The following is a 17972-nucleotide window of genomic DNA, read 5'->3' as shown; positions in this document are numbered from 1 at the left end:
ATACATTTAATAAATAATATTTGGAGAAATGATATATCTCAAATCTGCATTATCCTATTTTTGTTTGCAAGAGAAAAATATATATTAAATTAATTATTTATTTAACACGGAGGGTTTTGGCTGTGGAAGTGCGTGGAGAGGAGATGATATAAGAGACTCACGTCCACGGCCGCGCCCCTCGAACTTTCGCTTTCCCTCTTCTCCAGGAAGAGCGCACCGACAAAGGGGACAAAGGATGACTGCTGCCGGAGACGGAACCGGGGGTAGGGTGAACGGGCGGGCGGCGACGATCTCGTCGGGGTCGAGGAAATTAGTGCAGAGTCTTAAGGAAATCGTCAACTGCTCCGAACCGGAGATCTATGCCATGTTGCGCGAGTGCAATATGGACCCTAATGAGGCCGTCCAATGCCTCCTATCCCAAGGTGCCCTTGCTTGCTGTCACTTTATTCTTCTAATTGCAAATGGATTCTCACTAATTCTGTGATTTTATTGGGGATTCTGCGTGGTTGTTTTTGGGATGAAAGGGTCGCGGATATGGTCCTCAACTTTTGTAGTTTTTTCATCTTTGATCTAAAAAATCAAGTCTTGCGGCTAATTATGATTAAAATGCGTAACATGGGTTGTTTTTCTGCTTTTTGTTATATTTGCTATACTAGTACTTGTTAGTCAAGGCAAGAGTTTAAGAAAAGGAAAGACGTTACTTGGAACTAGGAATAGTCAGGCTGAAATTTCTGTTCGGTTGCGATGCTTCCCTTAACTGTTGCGCTATCTACATACGTTTGACCTACCGCTTTCAAAAAGAAAAAAAAAAGTTGACTATTTTTCTATCTTAGGAATATATTATCTCCTTGCTTAGAATATTGAAAAGAGTAACTTGCACATGGAAGCTATGTACTGGAAGGAAATTTGCAAAACTCCACTTGAGATCTAATTTTCTTTGATTCCTTACAGACCTTTGTGGTCCTTGTTTTTCTGGTAATGAAGCTGTTACAACTGTCTTAACTTGGTCCTCAACTAGTTCCTCAACAGGTGCTTCCATCTGCGTTCCAGCTATTCTTTTGAACTCATTGGATTATATTTTATCACCTTGTATTATTTTAGTTGGCTTTCAGTTATTTCACAGCTATATGGTGACAATACTTTGCATCATGTTAAGGTTCCTTGCTAAACAGTATCTTCCATAAGAGAAACTAAACTGTATCAGTGATAAGAATTATACTAAACAATATCTTCCATAAGAGTTATACATAGTATTGAAGTACTGGTTTTCAGGGAAAAGTATTATTTGAAAAAGATATGCCAGAGAGTTACCATATTGAGTAAGCACAACAGGTTACCTTTCACTTCTTGACTAAAATCTCATGCATTTTTTTCTTCTATTTGTCCCACCCAGTGAGATAAGACTTGGTTTTTGGTTGGTTGGTATTGCTAATGACAATGGCTAGTTCAGCAATACATGTCTGATGAAATGTTTATGCATATGTGCTCAATTATTGTTGATTTTAGCTTTTGCTTAAATATCCTTTGATATGTGTTGCAGATACTTTTCAGGAGGTCAAAAGCAAGCGTGACAAGAAAAAGGAGGTTGACTTATATTTTGTTTGAAAATTAATTATCACACGTCATGTTGTATTAGTCTGTACCTGCTATTGATCATTCTATTTCAAGCATCATTAAATAATTAATGTTTCTTATAGGTTTTCAAACTGATTTTAGATATATTGCCGTCATTATTTTATTCCAGTACTTTTCTCTGTGTTTTAGATATCTTGGATGGACATGATATTTTTGTAATTTTTAAAATATCTTAGAGATTTTATTAAATAATGATATATTGGTTACATATTATCAGCAGGATAAAAAGTGAGTGGCTGAAATGGTGAATGCCTTCTGAAATCCTGAATGTTCATTGCGTACCATTTAGGCTAATATTGCATGGTGAGGAAATGATATGTGCAAAAGGTTAATGTAATAGAAATGAGGATGCTAAGATGATGCATTATTAGACGGAAATCAAATTAACAATACTACTATGTAGCAGCAATTAGACGTAACTCTAATAGCTGATAAAGAAAAAGAGAAATTATATTATTAAGATGGTATGAAAAATGAATATTATTTATGATATGGCTTTCTATATAGTTCAATGGAGAGATCAAATTCATGTAGCCAACTCAAGTAGTTGGGGCAAAAATAGCTTGATGATAATGATGATGGTGATCACACTTTGTCCATGTTTCACTGGCTAATTGTCCCATTGACTTTTGACTATACTTATGCATTGTGCTTGGCTCCTTTGCAAAGTATTCACAATTACTTTTAGAATTACTTATTTATAGGCTATCAGTTTACTATGGTAACTTTATGATTTGTGCTTCTTCCTAACTTATTTCTAAACTATCATTTGATCTCCGAAGCTAAAACTTCATTGTTAATTTGTTCTTTTTTGTTATTCTATTTCACTCTTTAGGTCAGAGAGTTTCCAAATCTAGATCTCAAACAGTCAACACCAATTCAGGTCGTGGATCTAAGGGTAGTAGTGATCATAGGGGCCATCATCAGTCCAGTTTGACTGGTATGATTTAACAGTTTTACCCTTTTTTTATGATGTTATTTTTTCTTGCCTTTATCCTTTTCTCTTTCACATGTTTCTATAGAATATGAAGTTGATAAAAGTAAACATATGCACAAGAAACAAAATGATATTACTGTTGCTCCTGTCTCATCAGTTGTGGAATCGGCAACAATAATAAATCCTACAAAAAGACCAACTGTCGAGAGGTGATTTCTTCCTTAATATTCAGGAATAAATTTAGCACGTTTCATAACAAGGCAAAAATTTCCACTCATTTAACCAAGATCAGGGTCTGAATCTCTTTTTTTATTATTATTCAAAAAATATTCTAGTTTTCCTTTTTTGATGACATTGGAGTAAATTGATCCTATTATTTCTAGAGTATGTTGTTATTTTTTCCTTTTAAAAAAAAATTAGAAGACACTTGCTTAGCTTGGTTGCTGTTAAAGATGATTCTCTTCCCTGATTTGTTTTTCTCACATCTTTTAATCCATCATTTTTTTTTCTGGTTACACACAGCATTTTGGAAGAACTGTAATGACATTGGTGTCAAATTCTTGTTCTGTTGTTTTATTATATTTTCTCTGCTGACACACAAGTGAGCATAATTTTACTAAGCTAACCTGCCACAATTCTGTTAAATTAGTGTCATATATTTGTTACCATACAGATTAGTTAACTAATATTTTGGTCTAAAATTATATCAATATTATCATATTATATGATATACACAATAAATTCAGATATGGTGTGGAATTTTTGGTGGTTTTATATAAAAACTTCAAACCCACCCAGTGGAACCCGATTTCTAAATACATGAACCTGAAAAAACATGATTTTTCAAAGCGGTTTAGTTTAGCTGATTTGTATTATCTAATAGGTTCCTAATTTAGACCAACTTTGCAAATAAATTGTGAGGCATGCTCATCTTTCTTGAGCTGGAAATTTTAAACCAATCATAACTTTTGAAATACGTTGGATTACTTCTTGATGATGGCTTCAGTTCCACCTGGAGGCAAATATGTCTCAGCTTCTCAGGACTTACTGGACTGCTAGCTTTTCATCTATATGTGGATTTTGGACAGTTTGAGTGGGTAATTTATTGCATCCAATCTATTTATCAGAGTCCCACAATAGCTATTAGGTATAGTCTGTTAATGATAGCCAAGTGATTTTACTGTAGAAGTGTACACTGGAGAATCTGATTTCCTGGATCTCATTCTTGCCCTAATGTTACTGAAGCAAAGATTTGGCTTTTTGGGGCTTCAGTGATCTTACTGGCTGCTTTATTTTCTTGCAGCAGTTTTGCTCCCATTAAAGATACAATGCATAAAACAAAAATTGCTGATGCAATTTCTACACCTTTGCAATGTTCATCTAGTTTTCAAAACAGTTAGTTAGGGAATCCAGGACATGTTTCTATGGCTGATATTGTCCAGACGGGCAGACCTGAAGGGAAACAAAGTACTGTGCCTGCTGTTGCAAGTGTAAATTCCTACAGGTCACACAGTGCGGTAATAACAAACATGTCAAACCACGATGCAAAACAATCCTTTGCTACATCTCTAACATCAGAATCAGAAGAAAAGGTAGACACTCCTTTGAAGAATTTAATCATTTTTCAGATAAAAGCCATGGCATTGGAACTGCTGAACATCATCACATTTCCAATTATGGGTGGTTCCTAGTCCAAGAGCAACCTGCAGAAAGTGTGTTAACCACTATGGAGATAACTTCACCAGCTTATACTAACCCATCAGAACTGGCAGCACCTAATTTGATGGTTGTTTGTTTGGACTTGCAAATAGATCCTTGTTCAAAAGATATCCAAGACCATGATGGAAGAGCAAGTGTTAAACCTCAGGCAATAGAATCCAGACCCATATCTGCATCAGAAAGGCAGTTAGATGTTGAAACGTCTGAAGATGCTTCCTATTTCGATGACAGATTATTGAGTATGGATTCCTACCAATCTGTAGATTTTGAATTTAATTGCCATAAAGGTAAAAGTTAATCACTTAGGATCCTTCTCTTTCCTGTCATATATCTTTTCTGTTTTATGTTTGTTAAGAGAATGAGATTTATTATTGCTTTTACAGATAGAAATTTGGTTTATATAGAAATTGTAGCTGAAGGTGCAAACTAACTTAGTTTGGTTGGGACTTTCAAAATGGCTGTGTTTATAACTTGGGTTTGAATCCTACCTGCTTCATTCATTAGTAGGTTTTATCTACTTCTTTCCATTCAAATAAGTTTTGAAATCAGAAAACAGGATGTGCAGTTATCCATTGGCAATGCCAACTATTTGAGGCCAAATACATTGATGTCTATATTACTAGAAAGAAAACACATCATGGATGTAGTAAAAGGCAAATGTGCCAGTCTAAATCTAATAGAACAAAAATTTCATAGGGGTTGGAAATGTAGATGATCTATCATGAATTTCGAGAGGCTAACAATCCACCATTGCTTCTGCTTTGAAGGAATAGATATTGACCTAAATTTGAGCGGATAGTTAATTAAGTCATATAACAAGATTTAGAGAACTAGAACAATTCAAGATGGATCTAGGAGACTATTTTATTAATTCATTTGAACTGATGTACACGTGTTTGAGTTACAAGGACCAAAAAACAACTTGTGAACAATTATTGCAACTTCAATTAATGCTTACCCAGACAAAAATAGTTAAGATGGCATGCACTTCTAATGGGCTTATAGATCTATATTGCACAAGATGATTAGAGTAGTAGGGAAAGTGACAGTGAAAGATATTTAAATTACCTTTTGATTGAGTAATGTTATAATGTTAGGCGGAGTATAATGGCGGTGAAAGATGAAGAACTCAATTCATTGGGACCAAAAAATTGGTCTGCAGCTACAAACTTTACTGAGGTAGAAATTTTGAATTTTGTATCTGCTCAAGTCATTTTACACATGCTTCTATATAATCATTTCATATGGTCTTTAGATTCAAGATCCAATTAAAAATGTTTATCTCTTTACTATCTTTATTATGATATTTCCTGATTTTATTTATTTATTTATCTAGATACCGTGCATCAAAATTCTGAAGTTGTATTTATTTCTAATAGAAAACATATAGTTTACAGAATAATATTAATTTTATTGAAGATCTCTTAAGCAATTTTGTTTCTGATAGGCAGAACAGACTTGATGCATGATACATGCACTTGTATGTTTAACACGATCATTTAGGGTTTAGGGAAAACATATAGTTTACAGAATAATACCCATTTTATTGAAGATCTCTTAAGCAATTTTGTTTCTGATAGGCAGAACAGACTTGATGCATGATACATGCACTTGTATGTTTAACACTATCATCTAGTTTTCTTTCTGTTTTTATGTTGAGAATCTATACTGTTGCTATGAATTTCTTCAGCAGTTAGCACAAAATTGTTTACCTCTTTTACATATTGTTTTTCATGTCAAACTTCTTTTACAGCTGAGGATGGTTTGGAGATTTCTTCAACTGCCGCAACACTAAGGCAATTAAGTGCACAAGGGGGAGGGGAACACAAAAACTAAGGCTGGGCCTGCATTAATAATTCCTGACCATCTCAGGGTTACAAATGCAGATTGTTCCCAACTAAGTTTTGGTAGTTTTGGGGCTGGTGCATTTTCCAGATCCTTTTCGTCAAAGCCACCAGAAAGCAACTTGAAAGTGGCCCCAGCTGTAAATGATGATTATCAAATTGATGAGTCAGATTCGAGGTACTATTCATATTTTTGTCCCATTACTCTTCCTATTTTAATTTTAATTTTAATTTGTGACCATGTCTTTTGATAGAAATCATGAGTACCACAGCAATGAGCAGTTCAAGCTACTTTTTAAATTTTTATAATTTTTATTTATTTTTTAAATTTTTTAATATTTTTTTTACATTTTTTCTTTTTTTTCATGTTTTTTCTTATTGGAGGATATTTTTGGTAAAAAAAAATTCGTTAATCCCGGAATCAAGAAAAACCTTAGTTTTCTAAGGTTTTCCGATTCCAGACTGCATGACCCTTTTGCTAACGTGTTGGGCATGGAACATTACTCGGGAATCATCGAATACCTAAACCAAATAAGGTTTTTATTGATAACTTTAGATGGATAACCAAGGTTATCAAGAATAACCCTGAACCAAATGCACCCTAAAGAACTTTGAGTTTTGAGAGATGAGTTTGACAGTGATTACTATTGTAATTGTTAATAAATTCATTAGTTAAAAAATTATCTCAAATATACATTATCGAAATGTTTTAACCTCTACCTCCATGTGATACACATTTGAAATTTATTATTCAAAATAAAATATATACAAACTATACATTTAATAAATAATATTTGGAGAAATGATATATCTCAAATCTGCATTATCCTATTTTTGTTTGCAAGAGAAAAATATATATTAAATTAATTATTTATTTAACACGGAGGGTTTTGGCTGTGGAAGTGCGTGGAGAGGAGATGATATAAGAGACTCACGTCCACGGCCGCGCCCCTCGAACTTTCGCTTTCCCTCTTCTCCAGGAAGAGCGCACCGACAAAGGGGACAAAGGATGACTGCTGCCGGAGACGGAACCGGGGGTAGGGTGAACGGGCGGGCGGCGACGATCTCGTCGGGGTCGAGGAAATTAGTGCAGAGTCTTAAGGAAATCGTCAACTGCTCCGAACCGGAGATCTATGCCATGTTGCGCGAGTGCAATATGGACCCTAATGAGGCCGTCCAATGCCTCCTATCCCAAGGTGCCCTTGCTTGCTGTCACTTTATTCTTCTAATTGCAAATGGATTCTCACTAATTCTGTGATTTTATTGGGGATTCTGCGTGGTTGTTTTTGGGATGAAAGGGTCGCGGATATGGTCCTCAACTTTTGTAGTTTTTTCATCTTTGATCTAAAAAATCAAGTCTTGCGGCTAATTATGATTAAAATGCGTAACATGGGTTGTTTTTCTGCTTTTTGTTATATTTGCTATACTAGTACTTGTTAGTCAAGGCAAGAGTTTAAGAAAAGGAAAGACGTTACTTGGAACTAGGAATAGTCAGGCTGAAATTTCTGTTCGGTTGCGATGCTTCCCTTAACTGTTGCGCTATCTACATACGTTTGACCTACCGCTTTCAAAAAGAAAAAAAAAAGTTGACTATTTTTCTATCTTAGGAATATATTATCTCCTTGCTTAGAATATTGAAAAGAGTAACTTGCACATGGAAGCTATGTACTGGAAGGAAATTTGCAAAACTCCACTTGAGATCTAATTTTCTTTGATTCCTTACAGACCTTTGTGGTCCTTGTTTTTCTGGTAATGAAGCTGTTACAACTGTCTTAACTTGGTCCTCAACTAGTTCCTCAACAGGTGCTTCCATCTGCGTTCCAGCTATTCTTTTGAACTCATTGGATTATATTTTATCACCTTGTATTATTTTAGTTGGCTTTCAGTTATTTCACAGCTATATGGTGACAATACTTTGCATCATGTTAAGGTTCCTTGCTAAACAGTATCTTCCATAAGAGAAACTAAACTGTATCAGTGATAAGAATTATACTAAACAATATCTTCCATAAGAGTTATACATAGTATTGAAGTACTGGTTTTCAGGGAAAAGTATTATTTGAAAAAGATATGCCAGAGAGTTACCATATTGAGTAAGCACAACAGGTTACCTTTCACTTCTTGACTAAAATCTCATGCATTTTTTTCTTCTATTTGTCCCACCCAGTGAGATAAGACTTGGTTTTTGGTTGGTTGGTATTGCTAATGACAATGGCTAGTTCAGCAATACATGTCTGATGAAATGTTTATGCATATGTGCTCAATTATTGTTGATTTTAGCTTTTGCTTAAATATCCTTTGATATGTGTTGCAGATACTTTTCAGGAGGTCAAAAGCAAGCGTGACAAGAAAAAGGAGGTTGACTTATATTTTGTTTGAAAATTAATTATCACACGTCATGTTGTATTAGTCTGTACCTGCTATTGATCATTCTATTTCAAGCATCATTAAATAATTAATGTTTCTTATAGGTTTTCAAACTGATTTTAGATATATTGCCGTCATTATTTTATTCCAGTACTTTTCTCTGTGTTTTAGATATCTTGGATGGACATGATATTTTTGTAATTTTTAAAATATCTTAGAGATTTTATTAAATAATGATATATTGGTTACATATTATCAGCAGGATAAAAAGTGAGTGGCTGAAATGGTGAATGCCTTCTGAAATCCTGAATGTTCATTGCGTACCATTTAGGCTAATATTGCATGGTGAGGAAATGATATGTGCAAAAGGTTAATGTAATAGAAATGAGGATGCTAAGATGATGCATTATTAGACGGAAATCAAATTAACAATACTACTATGTAGCAGCAATTAGACGTAACTCTAATAGCTGATAAAGAAAAAGAGAAATTATATTATTAAGATGGTATGAAAAATGAATATTATTTATGATATGGCTTTCTATATAGTTCAATGGAGAGATCAAATTCATGTAGCCAACTCAAGTAGTTGGGGCAAAAATAGCTTGATGATAATGATGATGGTGATCACACTTTGTCCATGTTTCACTGGCTAATTGTCCCATTGACTTTTGACTATACTTATGCATTGTGCTTGGCTCCTTTGCAAAGTATTCACAATTACTTTTAGAATTACTTATTTATAGGCTATCAGTTTACTATGGTAACTTTATGATTTGTGCTTCTTCCTAACTTATTTCTAAACTATCATTTGATCTCCGAAGCTAAAACTTCATTGTTAATTTGTTCTTTTTTGTTATTCTATTTCACTCTTTAGGTCAGAGAGTTTCCAAATCTAGATCTCAAACAGTCAACACCAATTCAGGTCGTGGATCTAAGGGTAGTAGTGATCATAGGGGCCATCATCAGTCCAGTTTGACTGGTATGATTTAACAGTTTTACCCTTTTTTTATGATGTTATTTTTTCTTGCCTTTATCCTTTTCTCTTTCACATGTTTCTATAGAATATGAAGTTGATAAAAGTAAACATATGCACAAGAAACAAAATGATATTACTGTTGCTCCTGTCTCATCAGTTGTGGAATCGGCAACAATAATAAATCCTACAAAAAGACCAACTGTCGAGAGGTGATTTCTTCCTTAATATTCAGGAATAAATTTAGCACGTTTCATAACAAGGCAAAAATTTCCACTCATTTAACCAAGATCAGGGTCTGAATCTCTTTTTTTATTATTATTCAAAAAATATTCTAGTTTTCCTTTTTTGATGACATTGGAGTAAATTGATCCTATTATTTCTAGAGTATGTTGTTATTTTTTCCTTTTAAAAAAAAATTAGAAGACACTTGCTTAGCTTGGTTGCTGTTAAAGATGATTCTCTTCCCTGATTTGTTTTTCTCACATCTTTTAATCCATCATTTTTTTTTCTGGTTACACACAGCATTTTGGAAGAACTGTAATGACATTGGTGTCAAATTCTTGTTCTGTTGTTTTATTATATTTTCTCTGCTGACACACAAGTGAGCATAATTTTACTAAGCTAACCTGCCACAATTCTGTTAAATTAGTGTCATATATTTGTTACCATACAGATTAGTTAACTAATATTTTGGTCTAAAATTATATCAATATTATCATATTATATGATATACACAATAAATTCAGATATGGTGTGGAATTTTTGGTGGTTTTATATAAAAACTTCAAACCCACCCAGTGGAACCCGATTTCTAAATACATGAACCTGAAAAAACATGATTTTTCAAAGCGGTTTAGTTTAGCTGATTTGTATTATCTAATAGGTTCCTAATTTAGACCAACTTTGCAAATAAATTGTGAGGCATGCTCATCTTTCTTGAGCTGGAAATTTTAAACCAATCATAACTTTTGAAATACGTTGGATTACTTCTTGATGATGGCTTCAGTTCCACCTGGAGGCAAATATGTCTCAGCTTCTCAGGACTTACTGGACTGCTAGCTTTTCATCTATATGTGGATTTTGGACAGTTTGAGTGGGTAATTTATTGCATCCAATCTATTTATCAGAGTCCCACAATAGCTATTAGGTATAGTCTGTTAATGATAGCCAAGTGATTTTACTGTAGAAGTGTACACTGGAGAATCTGATTTCCTGGATCTCATTCTTGCCCTAATGTTACTGAAGCAAAGATTTGGCTTTTTGGGGCTTCAGTGATCTTACTGGCTGCTTTATTTTCTTGCAGCAGTTTTGCTCCCATTAAAGATACAATGCATAAAACAAAAATTGCTGATGCAATTTCTACACCTTTGCAATGTTCATCTAGTTTTCAAAACAGTTAGTTAGGGAATCCAGGACATGTTTCTATGGCTGATATTGTCCAGACGGGCAGACCTGAAGGGAAACAAAGTACTGTGCCTGCTGTTGCAAGTGTAAATTCCTACAGGTCACACAGTGCGGTAATAACAAACATGTCAAACCACGATGCAAAACAATCCTTTGCTACATCTCTAACATCAGAATCAGAAGAAAAGGTAGACACTCCTTTGAAGAATTTAATCATTTTTCAGATAAAAGCCATGGCATTGGAACTGCTGAACATCATCACATTTCCAATTATGGGTGGTTCCTAGTCCAAGAGCAACCTGCAGAAAGTGTGTTAACCACTATGGAGATAACTTCACCAGCTTATACTAACCCATCAGAACTGGCAGCACCTAATTTGATGGTTGTTTGTTTGGACTTGCAAATAGATCCTTGTTCAAAAGATATCCAAGACCATGATGGAAGAGCAAGTGTTAAACCTCAGGCAATAGAATCCAGACCCATATCTGCATCAGAAAGGCAGTTAGATGTTGAAACGTCTGAAGATGCTTCCTATTTCGATGACAGATTATTGAGTATGGATTCCTACCAATCTGTAGATTTTGAATTTAATTGCCATAAAGGTAAAAGTTAATCACTTAGGATCCTTCTCTTTCCTGTCATATATCTTTTCTGTTTTATGTTTGTTAAGAGAATGAGATTTATTATTGCTTTTACAGATAGAAATTTGGTTTATATAGAAATTGTAGCTGAAGGTGCAAACTAACTTAGTTTGGTTGGGACTTTCAAAATGGCTGTGTTTATAACTTGGGTTTGAATCCTACCTGCTTCATTCATTAGTAGGTTTTATCTACTTCTTTCCATTCAAATAAGTTTTGAAATCAGAAAACAGGATGTGCAGTTATCCATTGGCAATGCCAACTATTTGAGGCCAAATACATTGATGTCTATATTACTAGAAAGAAAACACATCATGGATGTAGTAAAAGGCAAATGTGCCAGTCTAAATCTAATAGAACAAAAATTTCATAGGGGTTGGAAATGTAGATGATCTATCATGAATTTCGAGAGGCTAACAATCCACCATTGCTTCTGCTTTGAAGGAATAGATATTGACCTAAATTTGAGCGGATAGTTAATTAAGTCATATAACAAGATTTAGAGAACTAGAACAATTCAAGATGGATCTAGGAGACTATTTTATTAATTCATTTGAACTGATGTACAACTTGTGAACAATTATTGCAACTTCAATTAATGCTTACCCAGACAAAAATAGTTAAGATGGCATGCACTTCTAATGGGCTTATAGATCTATATTGCACAAGATGATTAGAGTAGTAGGGAAAGTGACAGTGAAAGATATTTAAATTACCTTTTGATTGAGTAATGTTATAATGTTAGGCGGAGTATAATGGCGGTGAAAGATGAAGAACTCAATTCATTGGGACCAAAAAATTGGTCTGCAGCTACAAACTTTACTGAGGTAGAAATTTTGAATTTTGTATCTGCTCAAGTCATTTTACACATGCTTCTATATAATCATTTCATATGGTCTTTAGATTCAAGATCCAATTAAAAATGTTTATCTCTTTACTATCTTTATTATGATATTTCCTGATTTTATTTATTTATTTATCTAGATACCGTGCATCAAAATTCTGAAGTTGTATTTATTTCTAATAGAAAACATATAGTTTACAGAATAATATTAATTTTATTGAAGATCTCTTAAGCAATTTTGTTTCTGATAGGCAGAACAGACTTGATGCATGATACATGCACTTGTATGTTTAACACGATCATTTAGGGTTTAGGGAAAACATATAGTTTACAGAATAATACCCATTTTATTGAAGATCTCTTAAGCAATTTTGTTTCTGATAGGCAGAACAGACTTGATGCATGATACATGCACTTGTATGTTTAACACTATCATCTAGTTTTCTTTCTGTTTTTATGTTGAGAATCTATACTGTTGCTATGAATTTCTTCAGCAGTTAGCACAAAATTGTTTACCTCTTTTACATATTGTTTTTCATGTCAAACTTCTTTTACAGCTGAGGATGGTTTGGAGATTTCTTCAACTGCCGCAACACTAAGGCAATTAAGTGTACAAGGGGGAGGGGAACACAAAAACTAAGGCTGGGCCTGCATTAATAATTCCTGACCATCTCAGGGTTACAAATGCAGATTGTTCCCAACTAAGTTTTGGTAGTTTTGGGGCTGGTGCATTTTCCAGATCCTTTTCGTCAAAGCCACCAGAAAGCAACTTGAAAGTGGCCCCAGCTGTAAATGATGATTATCAAATTGATGAGTCAGATTCGAGGTACTATTCATATTTTTGTCCCATTACTCTTCCTATTTTAATTTTAATTTTAATTTGTGACCATGTCTTTTGATAGAAATCATGAGTACCACAGCAATGAGCAGTTCAAGCTACTCTCACTGAGAATGTAGCTTCCATAACTTGCACTGCTTCAGAAAATGTTGACGTGCCTTCAATTTTACAACCTGAAGGTTCATTGGATGCTACAAATGAGTATGACTTTCCGTCAGTTTCCAGTTATGGGTTGCCAAGCTCCACACAGCCAAATGCTACAGCTCACACCTATCTGCATGGGAATTCACAAATACAAAATCTTTCACCTTTTCAAGTCTAATGGTGGGCAAATACTCCTTGTTTTGCTTTACACTTAAGTTACTTTTATTGTGAAGATGATTTACTATGCTCATATTTTCTAAATGTTTAGTTGAAATAGATGGTATACATCTCCTTAGACAATTAATTGAAAAATATCGGGAGCAAAAACAAAATCTACACATGATATTCATTGACTTAGAAAAAGCTTATGATAGAGTCCCAAGAAAAATTATATGGAGAATTTTAGAAAAGAGAGGTGTTAGCGTAACATATATTGAACTAATTAAGGATATGTATGAGGATGTAACGACCAGACTAAAGACTTCAGGCGGAGTAACTGAAGCATTTCCAATAAAGATAGGGTTACATCAAGGATCAGCCCTAAGCCCCTATCTTTTTACACTAATTATGGACGAACTCACTGCGCACATTCAAGACACAGTACCGTGGTGCATGTTGTTTGCAGATGATATTATTTTGGTAGATGAGACACGTGAAGGAGTAAATGCTAAGCTAGAATCTTGGAGGGAAACACTAGAAGGGAAAGGTTTTAAGCTTAGTAGATTAAAGACAGAATATATGGAATTTAAATTTAGCAATATTAGAAGTAATGAAACAATTGTTAAGATAGGAGAGGACGAGTTGCCCGGAACCGAGAGATTTAAATATTTAGGATCATTTTTACAAAATAATGGAGGGATTGAGAGAGACGTCTTACATAGAATACAAGCAGGATGGGTGAAATGGAGGGGAGCGTCGGGTGTTTTATGTGATCGTAAAGTACCTCTTAAACTTAAAGGTAAGTTCTATAAAACCGCGGTTAGACCTGCTATGTTATATGAAGCTGAATGTTGGACTATGACTCGAGCACATGAGCATAAGATGAGAGTTGCAGAGATGAGGATGTTAAGGTGGATGTGTGGACATACGAAGATGGGCAAAATAAGGAATGAGAGCATTAGAGAGAAAGTTGGAGTTGCATCTATTGAGGACAAACTTCGAGAGACACGTTTAAGATGGTACGGACATGTAGACGACCAATAAATGCTCCAGTTAGGTGATGTGAAACTAGGATAAACATGCATATCAAACGAGGAAGAGGAAGACCAAAAAAGACTTGGTTAATAACAATAAAACAAGATAAAATTTATTTAAATATAGATGATGATATAATAGAAGATAGAGCTCAATGGCGTAAAAGGATTCATACAGCCGACCCCACCTAGTGGGAAAAGGCTTGGTTGTTGTTGTTGTTGTTGTTATTGTTTTTTAGTTGAAATAGATGGGTTGAATTTTCTGTCTGTAAACCTCTCCAAAAAAAACATTGTTTTGAAGAATCTTTTGCAAGGACAATATATATTGAACAAATATTTGAAATGGTCATTTCTTAAGAGCAAGGTTTTAAATCTCAGTTTGGATACCTGTCTTGGTCCAAGTCTGAAACAGTACCACGTGAACATTAACTCATATCAAACAAGTCAGCACCAATCTCATCATGTAGATATATATTTGTGTGAATTTATAGTTTATATGTTCCTATAGACATAATATCTTGATTCTTAAGTCAGTCATGCTCTCAACTCTTAAAAATACTTATTTGTTTATATAATCTTGTATTAAGATTATAGTGTTGGGCTTTGACAATTTCTTATTCTTGTTTATGCTTATCACATATATGTACACAACGCTTGATGTTATAATTATATTACTGGTATTCAAATTTTGTATTATATTGTATCATCCATTGTAGCCGACCCCACCTAGTGGATAATACTTTGTTGTTGTTGTTGTAGTATTGTATCATCCATTATATGCTATTTGTCGCTCGTATTGAACTCTGTATCACCTATATCTAGTGCACAAGCGTGCATTCTAGGCTTGTTGGCATAATTATATTACTGGTTCTTTTGTATTGACTAGTACAACATGAAATGTAAATCTATGCTTGTTCTCAGATGTTTTATTTTCATCGAAGAAATGCTAAAATGGGGAGAAGTGTGCAATTTTTTACCAGCTATTTGGCTTGAGTATATGCAACTTACTGATTGTCTAGGGTTCTTGAAAAAGAAAATTAGAAATATTTTTTTTTCTAGTTTTGTGAATAATTTTGAAGTTTCTGGGAGGGGCTACTACTGGAATTAGGGTAAGAGGAGATGTTTGCCAAGAGAACTAGCTCCAAACCACCTTTATATCTTGTTCAGCATGGAGGAGGAATGTTTTTGCCTGGTGTAAGCTATTTTTAGATGACATGCCTTGAAATTAGAGATGGACTTGGATAACCTTATATTAGAGTTGAATGATATGAATTTCATAATCTATATGATTTAGGAGCTGTACTGCCACTTTTGTGCAATTGCTTAACTTGTCAAGCTAGAGATGTTTCAAGTGGTAAAATATTATTCTATATGGGAGTCTTGTTTGATGACAAGGCGAGGTTATTCAAGCTATATTATACACTGACTCTGATTTCTAGGGCTCTTCAAATTGGCTTGTATGTCAACTACTTCAAGTTTTTCAGATCAGATACTTTTCCATTGACATTATTCAAAGCACCGTTGGTCAATGCATTGTCATTTGAATAATCTTAGTTTACCTGCTAGAAATATTTGTAGTCTAATGAAGTGTTTTTGCAGCAAGCCAATTCTCTACAAAACAACATGTTAGCAACAAGCTTTCCACATCTTCAAGACGTTGATCACCCGTTGTCTCCCCTGCTTGCAAACCAGCATGTATCGACGAGGTATGGCACTACAGTGTCATCTATCGGTGGATCATCCTCTTCCATGCCCGAGGTAGTATATTTCACTTGGAATTTCTATTATCTTTTTGTTGCTTCACTGTGAATCCACGAAACACACACATATATACATGTATGTGTATATGTACGTAATTATATGTATGGAGGCAGAACTTTGTTAATTTGTTTCAAATATGATATCTAAGTTTTGATGTTGTAATTCCGTGATGGGTAACACAAGCGGCCTGTGCTTTGTTCAGGTCTTGAAACCCACAATGTTTCTGAATCCTCAATCGGCTCCTGTATCCTTGCCTACAACCACCCTGCTTACAAGCTCTGCATTCCCTCAGGCCCTTCCTGTTCCGCATTACTCTCAGCCAGCTATTCCATTAGGGCATTTTGCTAATCTGTTAAGCTATCCCATTCAACCACAGAGCTACCCATACTTGCCTCTGATACAACAAACATTGTATGTGGTCAGCCCATTCCATCCATCTGCTGTCTTACATAATGCCGGCATGAAGTATTCGCAACTTCAATACGAAAGCAACTTACCCACACCAAGTTTGCCCCAGGCTTCTGCCATATCTCATTATGGAGGGTTCGGAAGCTCATCTAGCATTCCTGGAGGCTTGAACCTCACCCACACAACTGCTTCTAACACGATGATTGGGATTAATGAAGCTCTGAGCCAGCAGTACAGAGAAGCGAGTCATTTCTTATCCCTTCAGCAGGTAACAATAATGCCTTTGCTATCCTCTTATAATTATAAAATTTTGAACCTATAGCCTCTGAACTCGTAATTCTTGTCAGCAAAATGAGGATCCCTCCATGTGGATCTATGGAGCTGGTTCAAGAACGACGCCACCCCTTCCCCCAAGCACTCTCCGTGATTATCAAGGTCAGAATCAGCAAAGTAGCTTTCGTCAGGTTCTATCAGCCATCACAGCTCCGCAGTTTCGGGTACTCAAACATGTACCTCTCCCAAGGAGGCTTGCAAAGAGAACATTTACAGAATCCTACCGAACTGAATCTCAATGGTTCTCAGACCACCACACAATCGCAACCAGCAAGCCAAATCTGGCAACAAGGCTACTAAGCCGTCTCCTAAGTTTTCAAAGTTTTTTAGAGGGCTCAAGTAGGTTGATCCCAGACATATGCCTAAGAGGCTGAGGGCTGTGCGTCTTTAGAGTTGGAGCGCGTGTTCTAATGGTTAGTGATGTGTTAGATGGCTTTTCTGTGCAACATTGAACTCTTATTTAACAAAAGTTGTTCTCTCTGGTTATGAAATATTACAAAATATTTCACGAAGTGAAATGATTTTAATAGGAGGTGATCTAAATGGGTATGTCGGAGTGAAAAATGAAGAATATGAGAGAGTACATGGGAGTTATGGGTTTGGAACGAACAATGAGGAAAGGAAAATTATATTAGATTTTGCGATAGCATATGACCTTATATTAGTTAATATATTTTTTTAAGAAAAGAGAAGAACATTTAGTCACATTCAAAAGTGGGAATAATAAATCGCAAATTGACTTTCTTATGGTTAGGAAGAAGGATAGAAAGATTTATAAAGATTGCAAAGTCATCCCTGGAGAAAGCTTAACTACCCAACATAGGGTAGTAGTGTTGGATATACGCCTCAAACATAGTATCCATAGAAAGAGAATATATACAATTCCTATAATTAAGTGGTGGAAGTTAAAGGATGGGAAACAAAATAT

At 34.9% G+C, this 17972-nt stretch overlaps 1 protein-coding gene and 1 long non-coding RNA gene across 14 annotated transcripts; both read left to right on the top strand.

Annotated features, from left to right (window-relative positions):
- Nucleotides 1-136: 136 nt before the first annotated feature.
- On the top strand, nucleotides 137-6430 carry LOC121970584. 5 transcript variants are annotated; one of them, XR_006108969.1, is made up of 6 exons: nucleotides 137-422; nucleotides 1541-1584; nucleotides 2471-2575; nucleotides 2658-4578; nucleotides 6045-6313; nucleotides 6390-6430. It is a non-coding gene; the product is annotated as an uncharacterized LOC121970584 (long non-coding RNA). The 5 variants fall into 5 exon arrangements; XR_006108971.1 differs by lacking the exon at nucleotides 6390-6430 and adding an exon at nucleotides 5389-5470 and having other exon boundaries at nucleotides 6045-6097; XR_006108973.1 differs by lacking the exon at nucleotides 6390-6430 and adding an exon at nucleotides 5389-5470 and having other exon boundaries at nucleotides 2658-4530; nucleotides 6045-6091.
- Nucleotides 6431-7045: 615 nt separating this feature from the next.
- Nucleotides 7046-17562, top strand: LOC121970582. 9 transcript variants are annotated; one of them, XM_042521382.1, is made up of 10 exons: nucleotides 7046-7331; nucleotides 8450-8493; nucleotides 9380-9484; nucleotides 9567-9690; nucleotides 10788-12350; nucleotides 12925-13193; nucleotides 13270-13529; nucleotides 16142-16300; nucleotides 16506-16979; nucleotides 17059-17562. In XM_042521382.1, the coding sequence occupies exons 7-10, from the start codon at nucleotides 13527-13529 to the stop codon at nucleotides 17416-17418; spliced, it is 996 nt and encodes a 331-aa protein (XP_042377316.1). In that variant the 5' UTR covers nucleotides 7046-7331; nucleotides 8450-8493; nucleotides 9380-9484; nucleotides 9567-9690; nucleotides 10788-12350; nucleotides 12925-13193; nucleotides 13270-13526; the 3' UTR covers nucleotides 17419-17562. The 9 variants fall into 9 exon arrangements, 8 of the variants coding, with proteins under 8 accessions (XP_042377316.1, XP_042377315.1, XP_042377318.1 ...); XM_042521381.1 differs by having other exon boundaries at nucleotides 10785-12350; XM_042521384.1 differs by having other exon boundaries at nucleotides 9567-11439; nucleotides 12269-12350.
- Nucleotides 17563-17972: the final 410 nt, after the last annotated feature.

This window comes from Zingiber officinale, chromosome 4A, assembly GCF_018446385.1.
Source record: "Zingiber officinale cultivar Zhangliang chromosome 4A, Zo_v1.1, whole genome shotgun sequence".
Lineage (NCBI taxonomy): Eukaryota > Viridiplantae > Streptophyta > Magnoliopsida > Zingiberales > Zingiberaceae > Zingiber > Zingiber officinale.
The sequence above is the reverse complement of the archived record's forward strand: the minus strand, read 5'-3'. Positions and strand labels throughout refer to the sequence as shown.